We start from the raw sequence: 27,993 nt of genomic DNA, 5'->3' as shown, positions 1-27,993 counted from the left end.
TATATATATATATACACATACTATATATGAATCCAAAAGCCAGAAATCAGTGAACTTTAAAAACAATTTTACTAACCAACTAGAAAAGACTTTCAATGTATTAGAATCAAGAAAAACTCAAATCTTTTTTTATATGAAAATACAGGGAAGTTTGACAATTTTCAATATGCTAACAATGAACATAATCTAAACATAAAATTTTATGCCTAAAACTAGAATTACTTTTTTATTAGTTGTCCATAAAACTTCAAGCCATTACCAAGGTAATGCGGGGCTCAGAATACTGTGAAGCATACAGAAGGTGGTTTCTATAGTTTCCTAGGGATCTGGAAGTAAGAAAGACCCATGTGGCAAGTGAAGAGTTAAGGGAAAGTCTGGATGTTCGTTTCATCATCTTCATCCATCTCTAGGAAGGAAATGTTTTAAAGATTTGTTCAAGCTGTGTCAGCAGGCACCCAAATGGCAGTGTAAGAAAAAAAAAAAACTGCTGATACACCCCAAAATAAATTGCTTAAAATATCTGGCAAACTTGCCAGTTTGAAACTTCTTTCAGGCTGCAATTTATTACAATCTCCTACTGTGATTAAAAAAAAAGCACTTTAGAACAGCATTAAGGTGAACCCAGTTCCTTTCATGACACAGCAAGAGATGGGAATTTTTATTGAAGTCACAATTAAATGATGTCATTTAGGAAAGATGATGGCATGGCAGTCATCTTTATCTGAAAAACAATTCAGCAGAAAATGTGTATTACTTGATCCACACTCATTACATTTAGAAATAGGAGGGATGAAGATTTAATAGATACAGATTTTGTAAATATGTATCCTTATGCCACACAAAAAGGTTCCTACAGTGATACCCCAGAAGTACACAATCTTTTGGTTTTCCCTTAAAAGACCTTTGTCAGTCATTCAAGTAAGAAGACTTAAATACCTCTAATCCAGTCCTTTTAAATTCTCCTTTTGAATAGTAACTAAGGCTTTGATAAGTCCCTTAATGTAAAATTATATAATAAGATCTTTAAGAATTTTTTTTTCAGCCAGTTGGTGGTGGTACAGGCCTTTAATCTGAGCACTTGGGAAGCAGAGGCAGGTGGATCTCTGAGTTTGAAGCCAGCTTGGTCTACAAATCTAGTTCTAGGACAGCCAAATCCCCAAATTTGTTTTGAGAGTTGAAAATCTTAGACAGACTATTCTCATATCAAGTACAGATTCTGAGGAGTTAGGTGTGGTGGTGTATGCCTACTGTACTAACACCTGAAAGGCTGAAGCTGCAGGATCACAAGTTCAAGGCTAGCCTTCACTACATAGGCAGACTCTTATTGAAAATTAGCAAACAGGGCCAATGAGGTGGCTCAGTAAGTAAAGGTGAAAGCTTGCTGCTAAGCCTGACTACCTGAGTTCACATAGTGGGACTCACATAGGGGAAGAAGATAAGTGTCTTCCATAGGTTAGCCTCTAACCTCAATACTGGCACTGTGGTGCTGTGGTATGCCCACACTTGTGTAACTACCCCCCCCCCCGTGCAGCCAATAAATAAGCATAATTTTAAAAGAAGCAAGCAAGCAAGCAAACAAACGAATAGACTAAAAAACTCTTGAAACATGAAATATATTAAGTCCACTTAAGTCAGACACCTAGTTCAAATTGACAGTGACCAGCCATTAAAGACTCTGGCTTTGGAATTAACAAACTGTATTGAGTATTAGCTAAATTTATTGAGTTGTTTTGAGGATTAATTAAAAACAGTATCTATATTTAAAAAAATATTTAGCACAAAGATCTTCTCTTTGGCTTTAATGTTTGCCATATTAAGGTAAGGCTCAATACTGACCTTACTTTTTCACTGAGAAAATATTGGAGATGGTTTTGTTTTTTTCCATAAATGTTAAAAAATGGTAATGACTCTGATATAAGAAGTTCTAGGGTGGGGCATGGTGTCATACATGTTTAATCCCAACACTCAGAAGGCTGAGACCAGAGAATATCTGTGAGTTTAAAGCCAGCCTGGTTTACATAGAAAGTTCTAGGCTAGCCAGGGCTACACAGTGAGACCCTGTTTTAAAAAAGTAAGATCTAGGGCCAATGAAATGGCTCAGTAGTTAAGGAGAGCTGCTACCAAGGCTCATGACCTGAGTTCAATCCCACATGGTAGAAGAAGAGATCTGATTCTTATAAATTGTCTCTGACCCCAGAGCACACATACATACAGGAAAAAAAAATCAAAGTTAATTCTTTTCAAGATATGTGGACAAAAGCACTGTTTGGATAGGATGACGAGTTTTTATTATCATAAACTGGTCAGTCAGTTTCCAGTAGTAGAAAGCGACTTGTATTTATTTTATCACCTAGAAGTTGATGAAATGAATGAAAATTGAAATACATAAAAACATTACCTTTAGCCGTACATAAAAACATTACCATTAGCCAGGCGAGGTGGCGCACGCCTTTAATCCCAGCACTTGGGAGGCAGAGGCAGGCGGATTTCTGAGTTCGAGGCCAGCCTGGTCTACAAAGTGAGTTCCAGGACAGCCAGGGCTACACAGAGAAACCCTGTCTCGCAAAACAAAAACAAAAACACATTACCATTTCATTTAGGAAGTTTTACTGTTACTGTTCATAAGTCAGTCACATTAACTCACTATTACAGCCTATAGTCATCTGATATCTGCAATATTTACTTCATTTTTCTACTTTTAAGCTTTCAAATAATAGCGTTAAGTTATGCAACTGTATTATTTAAGTACTTGATCATAAGAAAAATGATTATACTAAGGTGAGAACTTCCTTGTGTTTTGATGTTTTCTCTAAGGGTTTGATCTAGAGAAATAAATAGTAAATTAATCCCTTGAGTGTCAAAAAGAAGAAAACCAACACTTTAAACGTTACAAAACAAAAATCTTGTTACCTGGAGTAACACAACCTGCTGTCTCTTTTAATCTGCAAAATGCCAGGACAAAACTCTCAAGATAATACCCCCAATTTCAGATTTACTGTCCAGACAGAGCTAGCTTACTACACTAAGTCAAATGCACTCTTCAGACAATACAGTGCACCACACTGTTGACAACAGCTCTCTAAAGCAGTCATGTTTTGTGAGTTCTTTGTTTTAAACACTTGAGTTGAACAGTGTCACCGAGCTTTTATAATCATCCGCATAGAATTTCCCACACAAGAGCAATGTGGAACACTGAGAAGATCTGCATATCAACACCAGAGAAAAGCTCTCTAAAGCATCCATCCCACCTGGTCTGAGCCACCATATGCTCTGGCACAAGGACATGCTGCAATCCTGCTTTCTTCAGGTTACAGAAGCCTGACACGTCTATTGTTTAGTAAAAATAATAGGCATTTATGGGATCACTTTTCACATTCAACACACTTCACAAAACATTAACTATTTAGTTCCCGCTCTATTTCGTCATTCTTTTTTTTTTCAAGCTATATTTTCTTTATTTCTTCTAAAATATTCTTCTCACAGACATTATAAGACAACCACAGTTTCCCCTACTGCTACCCCTCACAGCCTCTGAACTTCCCTCTATCCCAGATTCACTGCTCCCCTGTGTCCCTTAAAAAATGAACAGACCTCCCAAGGATATCAATCAATCATGGCATATCAAGTTACTACAAGGCTAGGCACAAACCCTCATATCAAGCTGGGTTCGGCAACCAGTAGGAGGAAATGGGTACTAATTTCATGCAAAAGTGTAAGAGACACCTCTTAAAATGAAATGTTAGAATTCCAAGAACACTCAGCTATACAACAATTATGCATGTGGAGAGGACTTAGCTCCTAAATGATCCTAAAATGGGTCTATGATTATAGCTTCATTCTCTGTGAGCCCTTATGGGACCTGTTCAGTTGATTCTGTGGGCCACATTTTCATGTTTTTCTTCCACCCCCAACAGTCCTTGCTCTTCTTCTACTACAAGCTGGGTACTGCCTAGTTTTTGTCTTTGTGTGTCTGCATCTAATTCCATCAGTTCCTCGATGACATCTTTCTGATGACAATTAGGTTAGGACTCACCCATCTCTGAGTATAGCAGAACATCATTAGTAAATATTTCGTTGATTTTTTTGTTTGTTTGTTTCATTTACTTTTGGTTCTACCCTGAGATTCTGGGTTGTCCATCTTCTTGTTCCTGAGCATTCAATCAAGTGTCAGGGTTAGGCTTTATCTCCTTTCATGGGACTTGATTAGGACTAGGCATTGGTTGGCCTCTTCTAAAATTCTACACCACCATTACCTCAGTACATCTTGCAGGCTGGACAAATTGTATTTTGTAGGTTTTGTGACTGGTTTGGAGTCCCAGTCCCACTACTAGAAACCTTTCTTAGTTATAGAAGATGGCCAATTTAGGTTCAAAATCAGCCACAACTAAGAGTCTTCACAAGGGTCACTTTTAGGATTCCAGGGTGTTTTTACTGTAGTGTGTTTCCACATTGTCCTGAAATGGCCCCTAATTTCAGTCATCTCCACAGTACTCTCTCCCTCTATCCTGCCTCCAACCTGATTTCTTCTGTTCCTATTGTTAGTAGGTTGAACAGGTTTGGAACCCATAGACTCATGTCATTCTGTTTTTTAAACCACTTAAAAGTCATAGTAACATATGGCAAGGATTCAGAAGCAGAAAAGAAAAGCCACTTTTCTCATCTCTGTCATGTCACTCTTAGGCAATTACAACTGTTTTAAGAAAATGTCCTCATATGCAAATATGAGTGAGTGTAGCTGTCCTTTAGGAAGATCACATGATAAATGCATCATACAATGGTATGATGTGTTTTATTTTGCTTCTCATTAACATTTGTCACTATATCTTGGGTATCTTCTTGTGGTTATATAAATCTATTTGATTCTATTTGTTTTAAAAACAGGTTCTCCCTACATAGCTCTGGCTATCTTGGGGCTCACTATGTAGATGAGGCCTTGGACTAAAGAAATCAGCCTGTCTTTGCTTCCCATGCCACGATTAAAGGCATGCACCACCACACTCGGCCTACCTAATTCTGACCATATACAACTTGTTTAAAAAAATTGCTGTCCAGTTTTTAATCACTGAACATGCTTTTATACTCTGTGGGAGAAGAGTCAGTTGTTACCAGGGATTAAACCCAGAGCTTCACAAATGGTAGACTTTGTAGTTTTTCACAATTATGTACACACTTGTGAACATAATTGTTACATGGATGCTTAAGAGGTAGAACTGCAGTTAGTTAAACATATTTTAAGTATCTTAAGATGTGGTAGATATTAATTGCCCTTATTAAAGGTTTTCCCTTTGAAATCTTTAGTCTCGCCTATCCCATGAACTAGTAAATTGACTTAGGGCCCAAGATGGTCTTCTGTGCAATTGTCTGCCTATTACATTACAAATGAAATATACTGAGTGCTAAGGAGAGAGTTCAGTCAGTAAAGTGTTAGCCTTCCAACCTGAGGATCTAAATTTGATCCTCAGAACCCCACATTAAAAAAACCAAACCAAAACGAGCCATTGTATGTAATTCTGATACTAAGGGAGTGAAGTTAGGGGATCCCTAGTGCTTGCTGGCTGGCAGCCTCATGCTCTGAGTTCCAGGCCAGTGAGAGACTATGTCTCAAAGATCAGAAAAGAAAAAAAGAAGAAAAGAGAAGAGGGTGGAGAGGAGAAAGAAGGAGGCAGATGGCACCCGTGGAAATGATCTCCTAGGATGTCCTCCAATCTCTACATGTTTATGTACAGGTAGATAGGGATACACTCCCCTCCCCAATACATCAGAAGAAAAAAACTGCAGGATTGTGTGATGTATTAGAAAAGTAAATAGGCTATTAACTGAAACTAGGGAAAATACAAGATTGTAGAGTGAAAACACTGGGCCTGGGAAGAAGTCTCAGTGGTTAGCGCACATGCTGCTTTTCTGAGGCCCTGCACTCATATCACAACTGCCTGTAACCCCAGGGGAACCTGACCCCTCTGACCTCTGTGGGCACTTGCATTCCTGTACAAGACTCCCCCATATGTAATTAAAATAATAAAAATAAATCCTTTAAAAGAGAAAATATTATAAAGAAGATATCATTATTTCAAATAATTATTTAACTATAATTTAATATATATAATGCATTTTTATTATAATTTTATTTTTGAGAATTTCATATGAGTATAAAATGAAATCATATGCATCCCCAATTTCCCACAGCTCCACTGTATTCCTCCTAGCATGTTCTTTCTCACAATTTAAACTACTTAAAGATAATATAAATTTATAATACATTTTAAAATGGGGCTGGAGAGATGGCTCAGCAGTTAAGAGCACTTGCTACTCTTGTAGAATACCCAAGTTCAGTTCCATGCACCCACATGGAGGCTTACAACCATCTATAAATCCAGTTCCAGGAGCTCAGACACCATCTTCTGCCTTCCTGGGCACCAGGTACACGTACATGCAAACAATCACTCATATACATAAAATAAAAATAAATTCTTTAAAAAAAGATATTTTAAAATACAATCAATGCTAGCCCTTATGCTATATAAGGTAGGAAAATGAGTCATGTATGACCTAATACGGAGAGTATAGTAGAATGAAGTGAGACAGAATGGAAGTGAGTTTGAGAGTAACAAAAAGATGGAGAGTAGAGGAGCTGAGAAGACCTTGAAAAAGGGAAATGATAATTGATAGGCTGAGACTCATTGAGCTAACATTCAGTGTGCGCCATCAAAAATTCCCATGCATTGGAGCTGGAGAGATGGTTCAACAGTTTAAATCGGCTGTTGCTCCTGTGAAGACCCTGGCTGGGTCTCAGTCCCAGGAGGCAGCTCATAGCTACCCATAGCTATTGTTGCAGGGGATCCTAGGCCTTCTTCTGACTCTGTGAGCACTAGGCATATTAAATTCAGATGTATTATCTCAATTTTCAAAAGTAACTTACTGAGTTATTATCATCATGAGGTTCACAGAGGTTAAATAATGTAAGCAGTCACATCAGTACTTCATATTTATTTTATTGTATGCATGTGAGCATTTTGCCTGCATATGTATGGTCTGTGCATCACTTAGTGCTTGGTGTCCTTGGAGATAAGGTGTTGTTGGATTCCCTAGAACAGTTGTGAGCCACCATGTGCATTCTGGGAATTGAACCTGTATCCTCAGCAAGAGCACCAAGTAAGTACTCTAAATTGCTGAGCCATCTCTACAGTTTCCACAGGGAAATTTCAAACTAGCTGGTCATCCTGGCTTCAGAACTTGTTTCTCTCCCTATCATCCGGTTTAAAAAACTTTTTTTGGGGGGGTGGGTGGGGAGGGGAGATGGTGTCATGGTGCATGCATAGAGGTCAGAGGACAACACATGGGAGAAGGTTCTTTTCCTCTACCTTGTGGATCCTAGGGTTTGATCTCAGGTTGTCAGTCTTGGCAACACATGCCTTTACCTACTGAGCCATTTTTCTGGCCTGGTTTTGTTTGTTTTTAAAGGGAGGGTCTCTTTGTATAGGCTGGTCTAGACTTAAATTCAGCATTTTCCTGTCTCAACCTCCTGAGTCTGTGTCACCATATGCAGCTAATTCAGTGGTTTTTGTTCTCTCCTATCTTCAAGCCTTACTATTTTCAGTGTTCAAACTGTTTCCTATCGAAGACCACTTTTATCTAGATCAAGTTATTCACGTATAATATATATTTGAGGCCTACTTCATCTCCTAGTTCTTGAACACTTATAAACCCTCACTGGATTCTTACTCCTGTTTTGGAAGAGTGTTTCATGTACTTCAGAATAACCTTAAACTTTCTATGTGGCTGAAGACGACCTTGAACTTCTGATATTCCTGTCTACCTCTTAAGTGCTGGGCTTATAGAAGTGCACCACCATGATTTATACAGCATACAGGGTTTTATCACTGTATTGGTAAGGGAAGTTAATTATCATCAGCTTTATTCCAGAGATGAAACTGCGGGCCTAGAAAGGACAGGACCCAAATTTACCTAGTAGGTATAAGAGCTGGGTTTTGAAAGTATGTCTTCCAGTTGGATCCAATGATCAGTCCGAGGCTTATTGGGTTGTGTAAGATGTTTCTAACTCCTTTAGGATTTAAAACTATGTTATTCAAGATGGGCATGGTAGTTCACACCTGCTGTACCAGCACTGAAGCATCTGAGTGGAAGGGCTGTACAGCCAGACTGGCTCAAAAAGCAAAATCAGAGGGGCTGGAGGGATGGATCAGTGGTTAAGAGCACTTGTTGCTACTGCAGAGGACCCAGGTTCAGTTCCCAGCCACTGCATTATGGCTCACAACTATTTATAAGTCTAGTTCCAGGAGACCTAATACCCCTTTCTGTCCTCCTCAGGTATCTGACATGCACATGGTGCACAGATATACACACAACAGGGACAACACCCACATTTACACATAAAATGATAAAAATAATTTAAAAAATTTAAGCCAGCTGTGATGTTGTATACTTTTAAAACTAGTACTCAGGAGTCAGAGGTAGGCAGATCTTTTTGAGTTAGAGGTCAGCCTGATCTATATATATTGAATATTGAGTTCCAGACCAGCCAAAGCCGTGTAGAAAGAACTTGTCTCAAAAAAAAAAAAAAAAAAAAAAGGCAAAACAAAGATAGAAACAAATAAAATTCACCCTATGTTGCTCAAGGTCTTATTCTTTATCATATTCCACATAATATAAACACATAGTTACATATGATAAGATATGAAATGTATATGAATTTTCTAATTATTGCCTGTATATCTTACCTTTCTACAGAGGCAGATCAAACATGGCCAGTCTCTGGAGGAGTATACAGAGTAGCCCAGAGCACATTCTGCCTGGATGATGTCCTTTTATACCACAGCCCACTGTATCTTTCTTGAGACTTTTTAACATTTATTCACAAATTAGGCTCTAGAGACAATTTCCCAAGGAAGCCATACATTAATTGCTGAGGTGCTTGTCCTTTGGAGTTCAACTTTCCTACTTAGTACCTAAGGTTCCTCTTCACCTCTCCCCGCCTCGCTCCTCACCTGCTGCCTCTTGCCCTGTAGATGGATGACTTTTCATACAGAGAATCCCAAAGAAGGCCTGGAATATGACCCAGCAGGCAAGGGCTTGATTTTATTTTTAAGCCTGCCCCAGACTTTCAGGAGCCAAAAGTTCCAATTGCAGCAGGACTGATTCAGCCCTTTCACAAGCAGTTTAGTGCTGCGCAGTCTGCTCAGAATGGTCAGGTTTCCAGCGCCTGGCAGAGCAGCACCGTTATCTCTCAGCCTTCATGTATCCACTTCCCTGGCAGTATTTCATGTGCTATGTCTTTTTACTTTGAAATCAAGTGGACACACAAAAATCACACACTTATACAACTATGCAGTTTTTTTTAACCAGCTATGTCCCATATGTTTAAAGAATTTAATTAAGCACAATGCTTACCATCATAATTCTCCTGAGTTAGGCAAAACCAAGGAGTATATGAGATGTGTTCCTTAATCTTTGCTAGAAAGTGGTCACTTTTAAAATGGTCATCTTTAGCCGGTCCCTCAGCTAATTTGAGCAGAGACATCTTTTGTTAGAGTCTGACCATCACCTCGGCTAGAAGGCCAACGGGACCATGGATCTTCAGTGAAGTAAAAAATTTTTTGCAAGGGAGATGAAGACTAAGCAGCAAAATCTTTCTATTCATTTTTAATTGTGAAATATTTCATAAATGTATCTGCTTGTATACTAGTCAGGTAACAAGAGATATGTATTAACATTGTACTCTTTGGATTTTAAGAAATTAAACATTCATTTAAAAGCTCTGGTAAGCTTTTTTGAACTCATTAACCCCTCTCTTTGTAAGAAATTACACTGGAGTTTGGTACTTATCCTTCTCCTCATATTGTATATTATGCATAAGGTAATCTCTAATAGAAAACTCATTCAGGAAATCATTGTTTATAAAGCATCTAAATGATGTTTTTAAGTTTTCTTTTGGTTGACATATAAAATACATATAGAAATGTAAACTAAAGCATTTTTTTTTGTTTAAAAACTTTTAGTCTAGAAGGGGCCAACAAGATGGCTCACTGGGTAAAGGTGCTTGTTGCCTATCTTATGATCCAAGTTTGATTCTCAGGACCCCATGGTTGAAAGAGAAAACAGACTACTGTAAATTGTCTATGACCTCTACATGCACTCTGTGGGCACCCCCATTCCCTCCTTCTTCCCCATCCCCAACAACATATACACAATAAAGAAATAAACATACTAAACAAACAAACAAACCCCTTGTAGTTCAGGGATGGATAGATGAGTAGATATGTAACAAATCCAATATAGCAAAATGTCATAGAACCTAGAGGTTGTATTTGGGTGTTTACTGTATGATTCATCTAATTTGTTTGCATACTTTAAAATTTTTAAACAAGATGTTGGTGAAACAAACTGGAAATAAAGGTTAGAGACCTACAATTCCACCCCTGGAGAGGCGGAAGCAGGAAGATCACCACGAGTTTAAGCCATCTTGTGTTACATAGGGGGCCCTCTCTCAAAACAAACAAAAATACTAGGGAAGAACCCACCGCTATTTCCTATGTTGTCTAAAGTCTTAAAGGGTTTTAGCTGGTTTCAGATATTTAAGGAACTAGTCTGTTACTGGAAAGCAATAATTAGGTTTGATAGTTTAATTACCGTTTGAGCTCTTGCCTTATGTTGTTTAATAAAGAAAAGGGGAAGAACCTAGTTCCTTCAAGATTTATTTTCACAGTTATGCCTTGGAAAGCAATTATTCATCTTTTATTTTACTACCCTCTTTTGGAAAAATTCATGATAATGATAGAACCCCAATACTGAAAATTAGCTTGTGAGCATCCCTAATAAGTGTTTTATTTCTTATGTAGGTGTTTTTTTTTTTTTTTTCCATTTATCATGAATGTCTTTGGTCCTTGTGGTGGTTTGAATAGATATGGCCCCAAAGACTCAAGTGTTTGAATGCAGGGTCCATAGGGAGTGGCATTGTTAGGAGATGTGGCCTTGTTGGGGAATATGTGGCCTTGCTAAGGTAGGTGTGGCTTTGTTGGAGGAAGTGTGTCATTCTGGGGGTGGGCTTTGAGGTTTCCTATGCTCAAGCAATGTCCAGTGACACAGTACCCTTCTGCTGCTTTAGGATCAAATGTAGAATAGACCCAGCTTCTTCACCAGTACCATATTTGCCCGCATGCCACAATGTTTTTCACCATGATAATGGACTAAACCTCGTAAGCCAGCCCCAATTAAATATTTTCTTTTATAAGAGTTGCTGTGGTCATGTTGTCTGTCTCTTTACAACAAAGAATCCCTAAGACAGCCTTGTAATTATTGTCAGTTTGTAGCTCAGCACTCAATTGCAATAACTTAAACGGATTAAAAGGGGATGATATACAGTGAAATAATGGCCAACCAGAGCTACAGAAAGCTATAGTAAGACCCCGTCATCAAACCAAACGATCCTCCCCCTCAAAACCAACACAGTGAGATAGCAATTATAAATAAGTAAATCATTTGTACAATACTACTTTACTATTTTAAATATTTTCATATTTGTTTACTATTTATACCTTAAGTATGAACATTTTTGTTTTAGTGGCATCTTAAAGCAACCACATCTAATTTAATAGTAATTACATTTTGCAATTGGAATTTTCATAGGTAAAGTAACAAACTTAGAGAAAACCAAGGTTGAATGCTGTTACAATACCTGGGCTTTCAAAAAGCCACTGCAATCCCAGCAACTAAGCAAAATCAAGATCAGTGAATTTGAGGTCAGCCTGGTTTACAAGGAGTGTTCTAGGCCAGTCAGAGCTACCCAGCAAGAGCTTGGCTCCAAAAAACAAAAACACCCTTCAAAATAAAACAAAAGGAATGCTTTTAATGAAAGAGATTCTGTTGGGTCAAAAACAGTAATTTCACCTTGGGAAGTGAGAGCTATTACTGCCTCAATACAATTTTTATAAGATTTATTTTTATTATTTTAAATTATGTACAGGTGTGTGCCTGCATGTGGGCATGTGCACATAAAGTGAAGTGCCTGCAGAAGCTAGAGGCATTGGGTCCTCTGGAGCTGGAGTTACGGACAGCTGTGGGCCTTTCACTGAGGGCACTGAGAACGAAGCTCTGGCACACTGGTAGAGTAGTAAGTGCTCTTAACTGCTGAGACATTTCTCCTCAACACAATTCTTTATTGTTTAAATTTTTTAAATGATTTATTTATTTTTATTTCATGTGCATTGGTGTTTTGTCTGCATAGCACATACTATGTCTTTATAAGGATGTCAGATCCCCTGGAACTGGAGTTACAGATAGTTGTGAGCTGCCGTGTGGGTACTGGGAATTGAACCTGGGTCCTCTGGCTGACCTATTTCCCTAGCCACCCCCCCCCCCACAATTCTTAAAAATAATGTTTAAATTAGGGACCTCACTTCCTAGGTTTAAGTAATCCTAATCTCCTGAGTAATTGGAACTGCAGCTGTGTGCCAGTGTGCTGAGCCTTAACCAAACTTTTAGAGGAAACTTATTTACCAGTTAAAATTAGTATAGGGCTGTAGAGATGGCTCAGTAGTTAAGAGTACTGACTGCTCTTCCAGAGGTCTTGAGTTCAAATCCAGACAACCACATGGTGGCTCGCAACCATCTGTAATGAGATCTGATGCCCTCTTCTGATGTGTTTGAAGACAGCTACATTGTATTTATATATAATAAAATTACTGTAACCATGTCCAAGATGATTTTAAAAACTGAACAAAGCTAAAGACATGATGAAATAACTCAAAAATCAAGCCCTTGGTGAAATGTGCTGGCTATGGAAAGACAGTAATTTTCACACCACAGAAAGTAGATTTTAGGTCTTGAGTGACAACTGAGTGGAAGGTTTAGCTAGCAGTGAATGAACAATTAAATAAAGTTGTTTTCTGCTTATATATATTCTAGCTATCACTAGGACAGAGGTAGATGGTTCAGTAGTCAATCAAATTGTAATAAAAACACAGTTCCTTACAACTGTTGTGTTGAAGTTCTTTTTAGTTTAATGTAATTTAAAGTATCACTTACGTACACATTTTACACTTAGTTGCTTTTTTGAAACAGGGTTTTACTATGCTGCCCTGGCTAGCCTGGAAATCACTCTGTAAAACAGGCTGGTCTCAAACTCAGAGACCCACCTGTCTCTGACTCCTGCTTGCTGAGATCAATGGGATGCGCCTGGCAAAAGCTCATTCTTTTAAGAAGACACTCCATCTCTTGGGGGGCGGGGGAGAGGAGCAAAAGCACAGAAGTATTTTATAGTTTGGCTAGAAAATAAGCTTCGTTTGTAAACATACAATCTCTGCCTAAAGGAACCATAAGGTCTGGAGAGAACATGGCTTCGGTGGTTAAGAACACGTACTGTCTTTCAGAAGACCCCAACTATGGTTTCCAGTTTACATGAGTTTCCCTAAAACTTATGTGTGTGAACATACACACACACACACACACACACACACACACACACACACACACATTTACTCTGGTTTCTCTTCAGATTATATAAAGGCACCTGGTTTTTCTGTAGCTCCTGCACCACCAAAGTTTCATATTGAAAATGAATTATCTTGGGTGTACTGCTGCTTTATTTCTCACCACAACCAACTGATAGAAAGAAGGGTTTAGCTTAATAATTGAATTAATAATATTTGGCTTTATTAAGCCAAATATTCCAGAGGAAGAGGAGTCAATCTGTGATGACAAGCAACAGGGGCAGCAAGGAGCAGACTCTGGGGCTAGAACAGCAGTGGAGGGCTCACATCTTGAATGACAGTCTGGAGGCAGAGAGAATGACCTGGGGATGGAGAAGGCTTTTAACCCTCAAAGCTGGTCTGCAGTGATGTACTTCCTCTAGCAAGTCTACACTCCCTAAATCCACAAAAACAATGCCAATAGCTAAGGACTCAGTATTCAAGCCTCTGAACATATGCAGGACACTCTCATGCAAACCATTACACTGGGCAACATTGCCAGAAAGATAGGTATACACAAACATTAAGCTCTTAACTTCACACGAATTCAAAATTTAAAAAAAGACAAATGGAAATAAAGGGTAGTCATATTTTTCCTAAAGACCTTCTCCCACTCTTAATTTAAAGGAAGGGCAGCTTTAGACTCACAAACTAAAGCATTAACTATATGTATATATGTGTAAATATGGTACTGCTTATATTTTCTGACATGAGAGAATTTCCAAAACAATCCTATAGTAATACAAAGAGACATCTAGAACATAGAATATTTAATTTATTATATTGAACTTTCAAAAACAGGACTTTCAAAGATTCTCTCAAACATTGTACTTGGACACATATATACATATAGGTAAACAAAATTGCATCAAGTGAGTGTCAACTCTGCTAGGTATTGTGTTATGGTAGAGAATGTATAATTATATATAAAATACAGCTTATAGTAAAGCAGGGGAGAATGATGAGGCAGATGAAGAAACAGCCTTCCAGATACTCTGGGTTCTCATAAGTAGCATAACTTTCACACATTTGGACTTGCAGGATGTGGTTCCCTTTGTCATCTTCACCCAATGGTGCCTGGATAAAGCATTGTTCTAGACGCTTATAAGGAGTGTCAGTGTTCCTGGTGGCACATACCTAGGATTGCAGCATTTTGGATAGAGGCAGGACTATTATGAGTCAAGTAAGGTTGTTGGCAGATTTATAAACTATGTAAAGATTTGTTTTTGTAGACATGGAGTTACCCTAGTTTTGGAAGAATTCCTTTTATAATTATGAAAAGAAATAATACAGGGCCAGTGAGATACTTAGCAGGTAAAGCACTTGTTACTCAAGGTTGACAACCTGAGTTCCATCCTTGGAACCCACATAAAAGGTGGAAGGAAAGATGGAGTCCTCAAAGTTGTCCTCTGGCCTCCACATGTGCATCATGGGATGTGTACACTCACACCTATATTATATACACAATAATTAAAAAATTAACATTTATTTTTATTATGTGTGTGTGTAAGTGAATGCTGTGTATGGGTGTCTGAGGAAGCTGGAAGGAATTAAATCCCTTGGAGCTGGAGTTACATGTGCTTGTTTGCTAAATGTGGGTGTTGGGAACTGAACTTGAGTCCTCTAGAAGAGTAGCATGCACTCTTAACTGCTGAGCCATCTCTACAGTCCCCATAATGCTTAAAAAAAAAAAAAAAGAATGGCTGGGCATGGTGGCACATGCCTTTAGTTTCAGCAGTAAGCAGAGAAAGGCAGGGTCTCTGTGAGTTCCAGTCCAGATCTGACCTATGTAGAGTTTTCTAGGATAGCCAGGGCTACATAGAGAGACTTTATTTAAAACAAACAAACAAACAAACAAAAGATTACAAAGGAATGATGCTAGCAACTATTGACTAAAATAATATAAGCATAGGTACTTTGACTTCATGTTTCTCCTTATAGAATATTTTTATTATGTTGTTGAGGCAAGGTGCTCAAAGAAGCTTAAAACCTATTTTTCCAATAAAGGAAAAATATAGAAACCAAGGATTTACTTTCTAGAAGCCAAATAATCATGCACCAAACATAGACTGTCCTTACTTATATATAAAGATTGTGTTGGAAGTGCTGTGAAAGGAAAGCAGAGGTCTGTGAGTTTAAGGTCAGACGTTTTCCACTGAGAAGCTAGAGCTGTTATAAACACAAGTAGGTTGCAAACACTTAAGTGTTTCAAAGAGTTTCTAAATTTTCTGACCTTTTGTTTGGTATATCAACTGAACAGCTGTTTTAAGGCCAGGTTAGGTAATTAGTAACAGGTCCTTTTTTTCTCTCTCCATATGGCAGCTTAGCTGGAGGAAATTCTTAGTGAAAAATTAACTCTAGAACAGTCTGGCAGTTATGCTTATGAATATGTTCTTCTGCCTCAGGACTGTGGAATAGTAGTGAGTAACAGATCAAGTGCGTGAATGTTTTCATAGTAAATATCTAAGTCATGAGCAGTTCTTTTGAACAAACCTTGCCAAATGGCATTAAACAGCTGTCATTTTTAGAAATATGCCAAATTAAAAGGGATTTGACCTATGGATCTAGAAATAAGTTTTCATTTCTAATTTAATGCTAGCTTTGTACTAAAGATTTACGACTTTAGGATCTGAAGTGTCACAATTTGTTTTCTTGCTTTTCCTTATAAAATGGTCTTAGCATCTCATGAAATAAGAGGTTCAATCATAGCTCAAAGCTACAGAAACTGGGATGCCAGTTTTTGGAAGTGGAAAATAATTCAGATACATAGTAAAAGTACCATCACATTATATCCAACTTCATGTTTGGTGCTTATTATTTATTAAAGTTTCCTATATTTATTTTAAACGCACAGAAATCCTATAAGGATAGACATGCAGATGTTCTCATTTACAAATGAGGACTTTGTGCCTTACATAGTTGAGGTCTTTCATTTACACCGCTTATGACTGTAATGACTGCACTGCTGGGCATGCAGATTTTGTGATGACTTCTTTGTATGCATAAAACCACAACACTTGTAGGTTTGGAATTCTATCGAATTAGATAGTGCTCTGGCTAGTTTTATGTCAACTTGAAATAGGCTAGAGTCATTTGAGAGGAGGCAACTCCAATTGAGAAAATGCCTCCATAAGACTGGCCTGTAGGCAGACCTGTAAAGTGTTTTCTTAAGTGATTGATGTGAAAGGGTCCAGCCCATTGAACATATGGTCATCCCTGGGCTGGTGGTCCTGGGCTGCATAAGAACTGAGCAAGGCACAGGGAACAAGCCACTAAGCAGCACCCTCCAGCTCTCTGCCTCAGCTCCTGTTTCCAATTTCTCACTCTGTTTGAGTTCTAATCTGAACTTCCTTCAGTGATGGACTATGGGTGTGGAACTGTAAACCAAATAACCCCTTTCCTCTCCAACTTGTTTTTAGTAGTAGTGTTTCATCATAGCATTGGTAACCTAAACTAAGACAGATAGGAAGGGTAAAAGAGAACTGAATTTTCATGCCCTAAATACTACTACAATGATGATTATTATATAGTATAAAAGAAAATATCTATAATTTATATTTTTCTTTTTAATTCTAATTTAAACAGCAGATGCTGTTTTTTGCCTGGAAGACCTTTTGTTTTTCAGAAATCCTGTTTTCTACAGATCTGGTAGAAATATGGTAAGTATTTTGACTTTTAAAAAAGACCACTATTGCCGGGCGTGGTGGCACACGCCTTTAATCCCAGCATTTGGGAGGCAGAGGCAGGCGGATTTCTAAGTTCGAGGCCAGCCTGGTCTACAAAGTGAGTTCCAGGACAGCCAGGGCTACACAGAGAAACCCTGTCTCGAAAAACCAAAAAAAAAACCAAACCACCCCCCCAAAAAACAAAACAACAACAACAAACAAACAAAAAACCAAAAAACCCCCCATTATTCTACAAAGAATACTAACACCCCATAGCTGAATTTTATTAAATGTTATTTAATTTCACTTTGTAAAAATTTTCTATCAGGTGGTTTACTCATTATCTTTTAAAATAGTTAAATGTGAATGTTAATAGAATGTGAAAACACTGGTAATTTAAAGTTTTACTTATCCTGAAATCTGTTTATTTGTGTGTTCATATTTTGTGGTGTAAGAAAGATCATGGATATTAGGTGTTTATAAATGAACAAGCAAGAATATCATAAGAATACAAAAACTTGACTTTACATTTAACTTAGCAGTGCTAAATTAAGTGTACAGAATAAACCTTTCCTAATAGCCTCTTACCGTTTCATCCAAAGCAAATTAACTTACAGTGAACAACCAGAAAAGTATATTAACTTTTTAAAGATCCCTGAGGCTTCTTGCTGGAAGGTGGGATTCTTATTCAGGGTTGTGATAGGAAGGCAGAGAAGTCACTACAATGGACAGACACATCCTTGTTCTTGTTTTTTTTTTTTTTTTTTTTTTTTTTTTTTTTTTTTTTTTTGGTTTTTTGAGACAGGGTTCTCTGTATAGTCCTGGCTTTCCTGGAACTCACTCTGTAGACCAGGCTGGCCTCGCACTCAGAAATCCATCTGCCTCTGCCTCCTAAGTGCTGGGATTAAAGGCGTGTGGCACCATGCCTGGCATATCCTTGGTTCTTATTGTATGCCACTTTTGAAAATTACCTTTTATTCAAGTGAGGAAATTCTCTTTAGAGAGGGTGGCAGAACTATAGAGAGGTAAACACCTCTCTCGGCATGATGGCATGAACCTATAGTCCTCTGGAGGCTGGGACTATAATCACTTTGACAAAGAGTTCAAGACTAGCCAGGGCAACATAGTGAGCCCTCATCTACAAACAACCACAAAACAAAATACAAAAGTTAATTATCTAGTAGTGAATTACCTTTTTAAAAAGTTTCCTCTCATTTTTATTTTTAATTATGTGCATGTGTTGTATGTGGATATGCACACGAGTGCAGGTACCTGGAGGTGGAGGTATTTGTGACCCACTTGATAGGGTGATGGGATCTGAACTCTTAACCTCTGAGGTATCCCTCCAGCCCTTCATGAACTGCCTTTAAAGTTATCAGATAAAAAAAAGTCTCTCTAATTCCTGTGCTGGCTATTTTTTTTTGGGGGGGGCGGTCAACTTGACACAAACTAGAGTCATCTGAGAGGAGGGAACCTCAACTGAGAAAATGCCTCCATAAGACTGGCCTGTAGACAAGGCTATGGAGCAGTTTCTTAATGTTTGCTATGGGATAGCCCAGCCCGTGGTGGTTCTGGGGTGAATAAGAAAATAAACCGAGAAGTGAGGAGTAAGACAGTGAGCAGAGTTGCTCCACGATCAGTTCCAATCACCAGGCTCCAACCTCGAGAGTTCCCACTCTGACTTCCCTGCATGGTTGTAAGAGGAAACAAGTCCCCTCTCCTCCCCAAGGTGATTTTGGTCATGATTTTTTATCACAGTGATAGACAGTTTTAATTTATAAATTCACCTGAACAATTTAACAATTAGGTACTTCGTGTCTATTAGTTCCAAGTGTTAGTAGTCTGGACCTTATGAGAAATAAAAATAGAAATAAAAAGTAGATCGATGCTGATGTCCTAGAATGAAAATGAAGTCTGTGCTGAATGAGAGATGTGATTGACAGACTTTCACTGTTCTTTTTTCCTTTCCTGTTTTTAAAAAACACAATCTCTTGCTAGCCTCCTCCTTAACAGTCTCTCTGCCTCAACCTCCTGATTCCACTAGATTCACTGCTACTTTTTCACCAAATTATTCTATAGGTCTATAAAAAGCAGTAGTTTTAGAGAAGCATTAATGGTGAATGCACCAAAGCCTTCTTGTGAGTGAACTGGACTACACTGTGAATGTATCTTTTATGGAGACATACAATTGTATATATTTTGTTTCTATATATTTTTTAATTGATAGAAAAGAAACTTTTCTCCTGCCCTGGATTATACATTCAAAATTTTCTGTGTTTCCTTGGCTAATTTGTTTTGTCAGTAGGGCAGGGCCTTATTCAAGATAATTTGCTAATTTGGTAAAGTCATGGCACTACTAATCAGTATTAAAAACTTTAAAATACTTCAGAAACTCCATAAAGGGAAAGACAGAAGGTCCAGTAGAACTTTACATCATTATCAGTTTCCAGAACCCACTCACTGCCTGGATGCTTTCAGGCTTAGCATGGCAGAGTTCCTGTTAGGGTCTTCTCAAGGTATATGCAGCTCCCTGTCCCTGAGGTTCAAAGGCAGGTTCAGTACTGAGGAAGGTACTATTGGACTCAGCATAAAACTGTAGCACAAAGCTCAGGGACTTCCCAGAATTATTAGCTCCCTTCAGGTAGACTGTAAATAAGGAAGTTGTTGAGGATTCTCCTTGAGTGTGCTATAGTTTGCTTATCCATTTAAAGCAAAATCTCTTGCAACATGCTTTCCCTGGAGAACTGACTAGATTTTAAGATCTTTTTATGAACAGGAGATATGATGGCCTTTCATCCAGCACTGGGGAGGCAGAGGCAGATAATCTCTGAGTTTGAAGACATCTTAGTCTATATGGTGAATTCCTTTAATCCCAGCACTCGAGAGGTAGAAGCAGGTGGATATCTGAATTCAAGGCCAACTTGGTCTACAAAACAAGTCCCAGGGCAGCCTGGCCTACACAGAGAAACTCTGTCTTGAAAAAAAAAAAATGTGTTTCAAGCCAGGTATGGTACTTCATGTCTCTAATCCCAGTACTTAGGAGCATCTCTGTGAGTTTGAGGCTATTGTGGTCTACATATGAAATTCCAGCACAGCTAGAACTACATAGAGAAACCATGTTTCAAAAGGGGGAGTGGGGCTAGAGAGAGAACTTAGCAGTTAAGAGCACTGGCTACTTTTCCAGGGGATCAGAGTCTAATTCTCAGAATCCACAAGTTGGCTCACAAACATAGGTAACTCCAGTTCCAAGGCATCCATGTGGTGCACAGATAGATGTACAGATAAAACACCCATACACATAAAAGAAATAAATACGATAAAATAAAATAAATCTTAAATACAAACTGTCTCAAGCTTGCAAAGGATTATTTCAATAATGTATTATTTTTATTTATTTTATAATTTTATTAGGTTGACACAAATGAAACAGCTATTTATGGGTTAAGTGGCTGAAAGTTATCACTGTACATCATTTGGTTTTATAGATATGTTTCTGGCTATTCTCCAGTCAGAGTTTATAAATATGCAAAATGATATTGACTTTTATCTATTTTCACCAAAAAGATGATAATTTAGAACAAACTGATTTTCTGTGATAACATTATATATTTATATCTATCCTGTGAGAAAGACAAAATCTTATCAGAATTTAAGTATCACAAATTGAGCTAGTGTGACATTAATGTATTGTTTCTTAATTCTCATAAGATCTTTATGATGTAAGTTTACCATCTTAACTCTTTAGAAGTACAAATTCATTGGCATTCAATACATCCACATGTAGGCTGTGCAGCTCTTAACCACTGTCTGTTTTAGAATTAATTTTCCACTTCCAACTTCTCATAATCATTATTCTCCTTTTGTTTGTGTTTGTTTTTTGAGACAGGGTTTCTCTGTGTAGCCTTGGTTGTCCTGGAACTCACTCTGTAGACCGGGCTGGCCTCAAATGCAGAAATCCTCCTGCCTCTGACTCCCAAGTGCTGGGATTAAAGGCATGTGCCACCACTGCCCAGCTAGTATTTACTATTTAGTTTCCTTCTCCAAGCCCCATCTGAGCCCACAGACTGATGAACTGAGGCCTGTCAAATGAAAATATTCAATGTTGGTCGACTTTATGGTAATTGATGGTGAACGCCAGAATCATCTTCAGTAGCCAAAGACACAAAAAGTAACCTTCACAGAGAATAATTCATTGTAAGGAAGAAAGTCTCTTGTTTTTTTGCTTTGACTCAGATGAAGCCTGGCAAGGACTGTAGATAAGAAACTAGACTGGCAAATTATGGTAATTTTAAATGGGGACTACTAGGTTTTTCTTTAATTTCATATTTGTACAAGTGATCTTTTTCATGTAAACTGAAGTTTATGGTCATATTAATGAATTATTACTAGTAACTTTAAGGCAGGTCTTTATGGTTTTTTTTATGACTTGACAGCAGTGATGTAGATAAAATGAGAGTTTTACTTTCTCATAATTATGTGATTCTTTTGGAAGAAAAAGTATACCAGCGAATACCAAGATAATATGTAAAACTTGAGATTAACTCAGAGATATTCAGGTTGAATCTATAAGGAAATGTAAGGATGCTTTAGACTCTTTTTTAATTGTAATGAAAGTAATGTTTACAATATTCTGCTAAAATGTCTATTGAATTCCTATCTCTTAGCCTTATTCAAAATAAGATTTACTGCCACATCTTCTCTAAGAAAGTGAGAAATTAAGCTTTAAGCCAAATACATATGATAGTTATGACAAGAAAAATGTTGCCAATAACCTCAGGTACTAAAGAAAAGGAACTACACTTTTAAGTTATAGTATGTAAGCAGTAACAAATGCCTATTAATTTTTTTCCTTTTCTTTGTTTTAGCAAACAAAGATGAATTGTACAAGACAATTGGCTTCATTTTTGTAGTTCATACATGTAAATAACATTCTTTGATCATATTCCTTCCTCTTGTCCCTGTTCCACCTCCTCTCCTATTTGTTCCCTTCCTCAGACACTCTTCCTTCTACTTTAATGCTTTATTTTTAATTAATTGATTACTTTATATGAGTACACTTTAGCTGACTTCAGACACACCAGAAGAAGGTGTCAGATCTCATTACAGATGGTTGTGAGCCACCATGTGGTTGCTGGGAATTGAACTCAGGACCTCTGGAAGAGCAGTTAGTGCTCATAACTGCTGAGCCATCTCTCCAGCCTTTAATGATTTATTTTTAAAATCTAGATTCTATATATACAGAACATGAGACAGACTTTCTGCATTTAGCTTATTTGGATTAACATGAAGATTTCCAGTTCATCCATTTTTTTTTCCTCTGTGACATAATTTTATTCTTTAAAAAAATTACTTATTTAAAATATGGGTACCATATATGCATGTATACCCATATTTTAAATAAATAAATGCCAGAAGAGGGCATCGGATCCCTTTATGGATGGTTGTGGGCCACTATGTGGTTTCTGGGAACTGAATTCAGGGCCTCTGAAAGAACAGTTAGTGCTCTTAACTGCTAATTAATTAACCCCCTAATTCTTTATAGATGAATAAAACACTCTTTAGCAGGTTAGTTTCTCTACAATAAGCATGCTTATTATATCCATTGTATAGATCACTCATGATGGCTCATCATTTGGTTGACTTCAGAGGATAAATTTGGTTAATACTTAAATGACTAGAACTTTCCTGACAGGGGTTCCCTATGTGGCATAGGCTAGCCTCAAACTAGCTATTTACCCAAAACTAACCTTGAACTTCTGATCATCCTATTTCCTAAGGCTTCAATTATAGGTGTAGACTGCCAGTGCCTGGCTGACACAGTGCTAGGGAGTCCAATCCAGGATTTTGAGCATGCTAGGCAAGCACTCTATCCACTGAGTTACATCTCCAGCCTCCAAGAGACCTGGTGAAAACTGAGCTCAAACTAGCCTTCCACATCATTTAAAAACAATCTATCATTTGAAATCTTTCTGAATTAGCAACTGGATTCTTAAAGAAGTTCCATTTATTCATTTTAAAAAATGTTTTTCTAGTTTTTTTTTTTTTTTTTTTTTTTTTTTGGTTTTTCGAGACAGGGCTTCTCTGTATAGCTCTGGCTGTCCTGGAACTCACTTTGTAGACCAGGCTGGCCTCGAACTTAGAAATCCGCCTGCCTCTGCCTCCCAAGTGCTGAGATTAAAGGCGTGCACCACCGCGCCCAGCTTGTTTTTCTAGTTTTAAAAATAAAAAATTAAAACATTTAAAATTGTGTGTGGGTTTTTATGTGCATGTATATCTGTGTAATATGTGAATGGCTGGTGGTACTCTCAGAGGCCAGAAGAGGGTGTTGGATCCCTTGGGACTGAACTTTGGAACAGTTGTAAGCTGCTATGTGGGTGCTGGGAATTGAATCGGGTCTCTTAACCACTGAATTATCATGTGCCACATGTGTGTGGGTACCCATAGAGGACAGAAAGACCTTAGATGCCCTGGAGCTGAAATTACAGGTGGTTGTGAGCTGTCCCATGTGGGTGCTAGGAACTCAACTTGGGTCCTCTAGAAAAGCAAGAAGCACTCTTAAGTGCTCAGTCAGCTCTCCATCCCTGTTTGTTTTGAGACAGCGTCTGTTTCAGCCTCTCAAGTGCAGAGATTTATAAGTAGGGGACACTACACCAGGCAGCATTTCCTTTCTTAGCATCAATGGAGCATCTTGTAAAACAGAAACTAATCCAGCAAGACTAGAAAAGATTTAGAAAAAAATATAACCACACAGATACCATGAGACAAAGTGAACAAACCTACCTTCTGGGCTGTGACCGGCATTCCTCCTCCCCACTGTCGGCCTCCTACATAGACAGAAATTGAAAAAAATTAAAATCGTCTCCTAACCAACGCAAGTTTACTAATAAGCCTTTTAGTCAGAGATAGGTCATTCATACTGATCTGTGTTTAAACTAAATTTTCTTCATAAAAGGTTATTTGTAGTAAATGATACTGATAACACTAAAATTTGTTTCTGGAAGAAATATCTGCAATAGTTTACAAACAAATTTCACTGAAAACAAAGTGCAACTTATTAAAACAATTACTTCTGAACACCAACCAAATATATTCTGTATTATTATGCTACTTTAAAATTAGTTCTCATTACTACCAACAAACATCACCAAAATGACCTATGATTCTGATCCATGAAGAACATATCCCAGTAATTAACAACCTAAGTAATTAACAACCCTTCCAAGTACTCACAGAAATCACCAGTGCCATCATTATAATGGTGCCCACTTCCTGAGCATGTACAATGTGCCAGACACTATGTATGATACATTAAGTACATTTCCTTTTGTTGTTGTTTTTACTGTTTTGTTTTCTTGAGACAGGGTTTCTCTATGTAGCCCTGGCTGTCCTGGAACTTGCTCTGTAGACCAGGCTAGCCTTAAACTCACAGAAATCTACCTGCCTCTGTATCCAGAGTGCTGGGATTAAAGGTGCACTTTACCATGCCTGGCCTTACTACTTTCTTAAAGGGGATGGAGAAGACCAAACAATCAAGGTCTTTTAAATACAAGGCTGGTGAACTCATAGAGAGTAAGGCAGTTTGCATAGGGCCTGTAAGGGTCTGCACCAGATGAGGTAGGGCTGAAAGGAGATGTGGACACACGCCTCTGTCCCTAACACAGAAACTATCTCCAACCACTTGGAAATAAAAATTAATTTTCTCCAAGGGAGTTTCACTGAGAAACAAATTACTCTTACTTGTATGCCTTAGTCTAGCCGTAGATGGCCAATACAAAAACAAACTCAACCACATCTTTGGAGGTTCTATGGCTCATAATGCTAACTCTGGGAATTTTTTTTGTAGGTTCTTTGCATACATATTATGGCTTCCTGTTTTGGGTATGTATAGAATTCCTATGTGTGCAAATGTATATATCTCTGCATCTATATGTGTTTTTTTACACTTTTTCTTTGGTCCTTTTTCTTGTTTGGTTGTTTTGTCATATTCCAATTTGTTTGTTTTTGATCTATTTTATTATTATTTTCTAGATGTCTTATTTTCTAGCAACAGACAGAAAGGGTGTCAATACAAATGGGAAGGGAAGTGGGGAGAAACTGAGAGTAGGGAGGGGGAAACTAATCAGAATATATTGTATGAGAAGGATATATTTTCAATAAAAGTAAAAAAAAAAAATCAAAGGATTGATGGGAGTATATTCATCACGGTTTAGAACATGTACCAGGATAAATGAATGTAATTAGAAATATGGACTCAGGACTGGTGGGATGGTTTAGTGAGCTAAGGGCCGTTCCCCCTAAGCCTGACAGCATGAGCTGGTGGAAGAAGAGAACTGACTCTTGCAAGTTGTCATCTGATTGCCACATATTGTGCTGTGGCATTCACAAACACACACAGATACACTATAAATAATTACACTGTATTAATAGTAAACTGTAGGTTTTCTGTGGCACATTAAATAATAGGGTCTTAACTCATGGAAACTTAGTCTCAATACATATTTTTTCTATTAAGAAAGCAAAACTCAGTCTGGAGAGATGGCTCAGCCACTAAGCAGCCTACATTTTGTAGTTTATGCAGCCATCCATCCCACTCACCTCTTCATCATCTGCTGCCATTCCTGGGCATCCATGGTCAACTCTTACCTTTTATTCCTATGCTATTTTTAATATTGACCCTAATTTAACCACTGCTAATATTTCTGATAGAAAAGGAGCACTGCAGAGATTCTGTTCCTAAAAGGAAGTACAGGGTGTCCTAGTGCATGACAACCTTTGCTGTAGAATAGGTTTTAGGGTCAGAAGATATTATCTTTAGGAATTCAGAAACAAAGTGTGGTGGTTTGAATATGCTTGGCCCATGGGATGTGACACTATAAGGCAGTGTGGCCTTGTTAGAGTAGAATAGGCCATGTTGGAGGAAGTATGTCACTGTTGGGGGGATGGGCTTTCAAATACTCCTTCTAGCTGACTGGAATACAATCTTCCTGGTTATTTTCACATCAAGATGCAGAACTTTGAGCTTTTTCTCCAACACCATGTCTGCCTAGACACTGTCATGCTTCCTGTCATGATGATAATGGATAGAACCTCTGAAACTGTGAGCAAGCCCCAATTAAATGTTTGCCTTTATAAGAGTTGCCTTGGTCATGGTGTCGCTTCATAGCGATGGAAACCCTAAGACAAAAAGATGTTAAAATAGAAAAGAACTATCTTTTAAAATTAACTCACAGAACCTGGAAAGCTTATAAAAATTTAAATGAAGAGTCATGTGGTGGCATACACCCTTTATCCCAGCATTCAGGAGGCAGAGGTAGGTGGAGCCTTAGACCTTGCTAGCCAGTCTAGCAAACCAGCAAGCTTCAGGTTCAGTGAGGGACCCAGTCTCAAAATAAGGTAGAGAAGCGATAAGATTCCTAGGTCAAATCTGGCCACCACATACATGCATGCATGTGCGCGTGCGCGTGCACACACGCACACACACACACACACACACACACACACACAAAGTATATGGAGACACACATACTCACAGATAAAAATATGCCCAAAGGGCTTAATAAATAAAAATGATTTCTTGGGATATAATCTAAGAAATAGTGCTTCCTTATTATTACTGATAAATATCCCTCAATTTCTGATATATTCCTCACATTTTTATCATTATGAAATAGTACATAATGAAGAATACTTTAAGATACTTAAGTAATGAGGAAAAGTAGTAAAGGGAACATTTCCACTAAAGAGCTGGAATAGTATCCAATACCTTGTATTCTTCTTTATTTCCCATTTATTTATTTATTTAAAGATTTCTTTATTATTATACATAAGTTCACTGTAGCTGTCTTTAGATGCACCAGAAGAGGGTATCAGATCTCATTACAGACAGTTGTGAGCCACCATGTAGTTGCTGGGATTTGAACTCAGGACCTTTGGAAAAGCAGTCAGTGTTCTTACCCGCTGAGCCATCTCACCAGCCCCTTATTTCCCATTTATATCTTACTCCATGTTGCAACTATCAACTATTGTGGTAAAGCTTATAATTTTCTTATTTTTCACTCAATTGTATTGTCAGAATATCTCAAACACATAGAAAAGTTGATATGCCTTAAAGTAAACCGTGTATTCACTCTTTAGTTTTACTAAAACATTTTTCTCACTTGTTTCATTATTTATTCATTCTGGTCATCCATCAATTCATTCTTTTTCTTTTCACTTTTATTGAGATTTGGTCTGTCTATAGTCTTGCTGACCTAGCAAGCATAAGCATCAGATTTAATCACCTACCTTGTCACAAAACATTACACCTTGTTACTGAAAAAAACTGACAAATAACCTACTGGTTCTGAACATTAAAAATTAACAGAAGGCTGGAGGGACTGCTAAACTTGTTACTCTTAGGACCAGGCATAGGGCCCAAGACTTGGTTCCCAGCACCCACATGATGGCTCACAATCATCTCTCAAGTCCAGTTCCAGAGGACCTGGCACCCTCTTCTTATCTCTAAAGGAACCAAGCACACATGGGATGTACATTTATACACACATGCAGTCAAAGCACTCATACACATAAAATATATTTTTTTAAATACCAGGAGAAAAGTATAGTTTAACTTTTAGTTTTGTCGTGGGCAAAATAACTTGATACAGAAGAGAGCTAGTCAACTAAATGATCATGTTACACACACACACAAACACGCATACACACTCATGACATTTTATTTTCAGAGCTCTATTATTAAACAGATTTTACTTAAAATGTGTGATGATTTCTTTCTTTCTTTCTTTCTTTCTTTCTTTCTTTCTTTCTTTCTTTCTTTCTTTCTTTTTCTTTTCTTTTTTTTTTTTTTT

At 37.8% G+C, this 27,993-nt stretch overlaps 1 protein-coding gene across 2 annotated transcripts in view; it reads right to left on the bottom strand.

The window, feature by feature from the left end:
* The window catches only part of Ssh2 (slingshot protein phosphatase 2), a 228,658-nt gene that overhangs the window by 108,491 nt on the left and 92,174 nt on the right, over positions 1-27,993 (bottom strand). For both annotated transcript variants that reach the window (XM_021212427.2, XM_021212426.2), the window contains one exon: positions 23,927-23,970. In XM_021212427.2, coding sequence (XP_021068086.1) covers positions 23,927-23,970 — 44 coding nt within the window. The remainder of the gene's footprint in view (positions 1-23,926; positions 23,971-27,993) is intronic.

Source organism: Mus pahari, chromosome 14 (assembly GCF_900095145.1).
Source record: "Mus pahari chromosome 14, PAHARI_EIJ_v1.1, whole genome shotgun sequence".
In the NCBI taxonomy this organism is placed as follows: domain Eukaryota; kingdom Metazoa; phylum Chordata; class Mammalia; order Rodentia; family Muridae; genus Mus; species Mus pahari.
The sequence above is the reverse complement of the archived record's forward strand: the minus strand, read 5'-3'. Positions and strand labels throughout refer to the sequence as shown.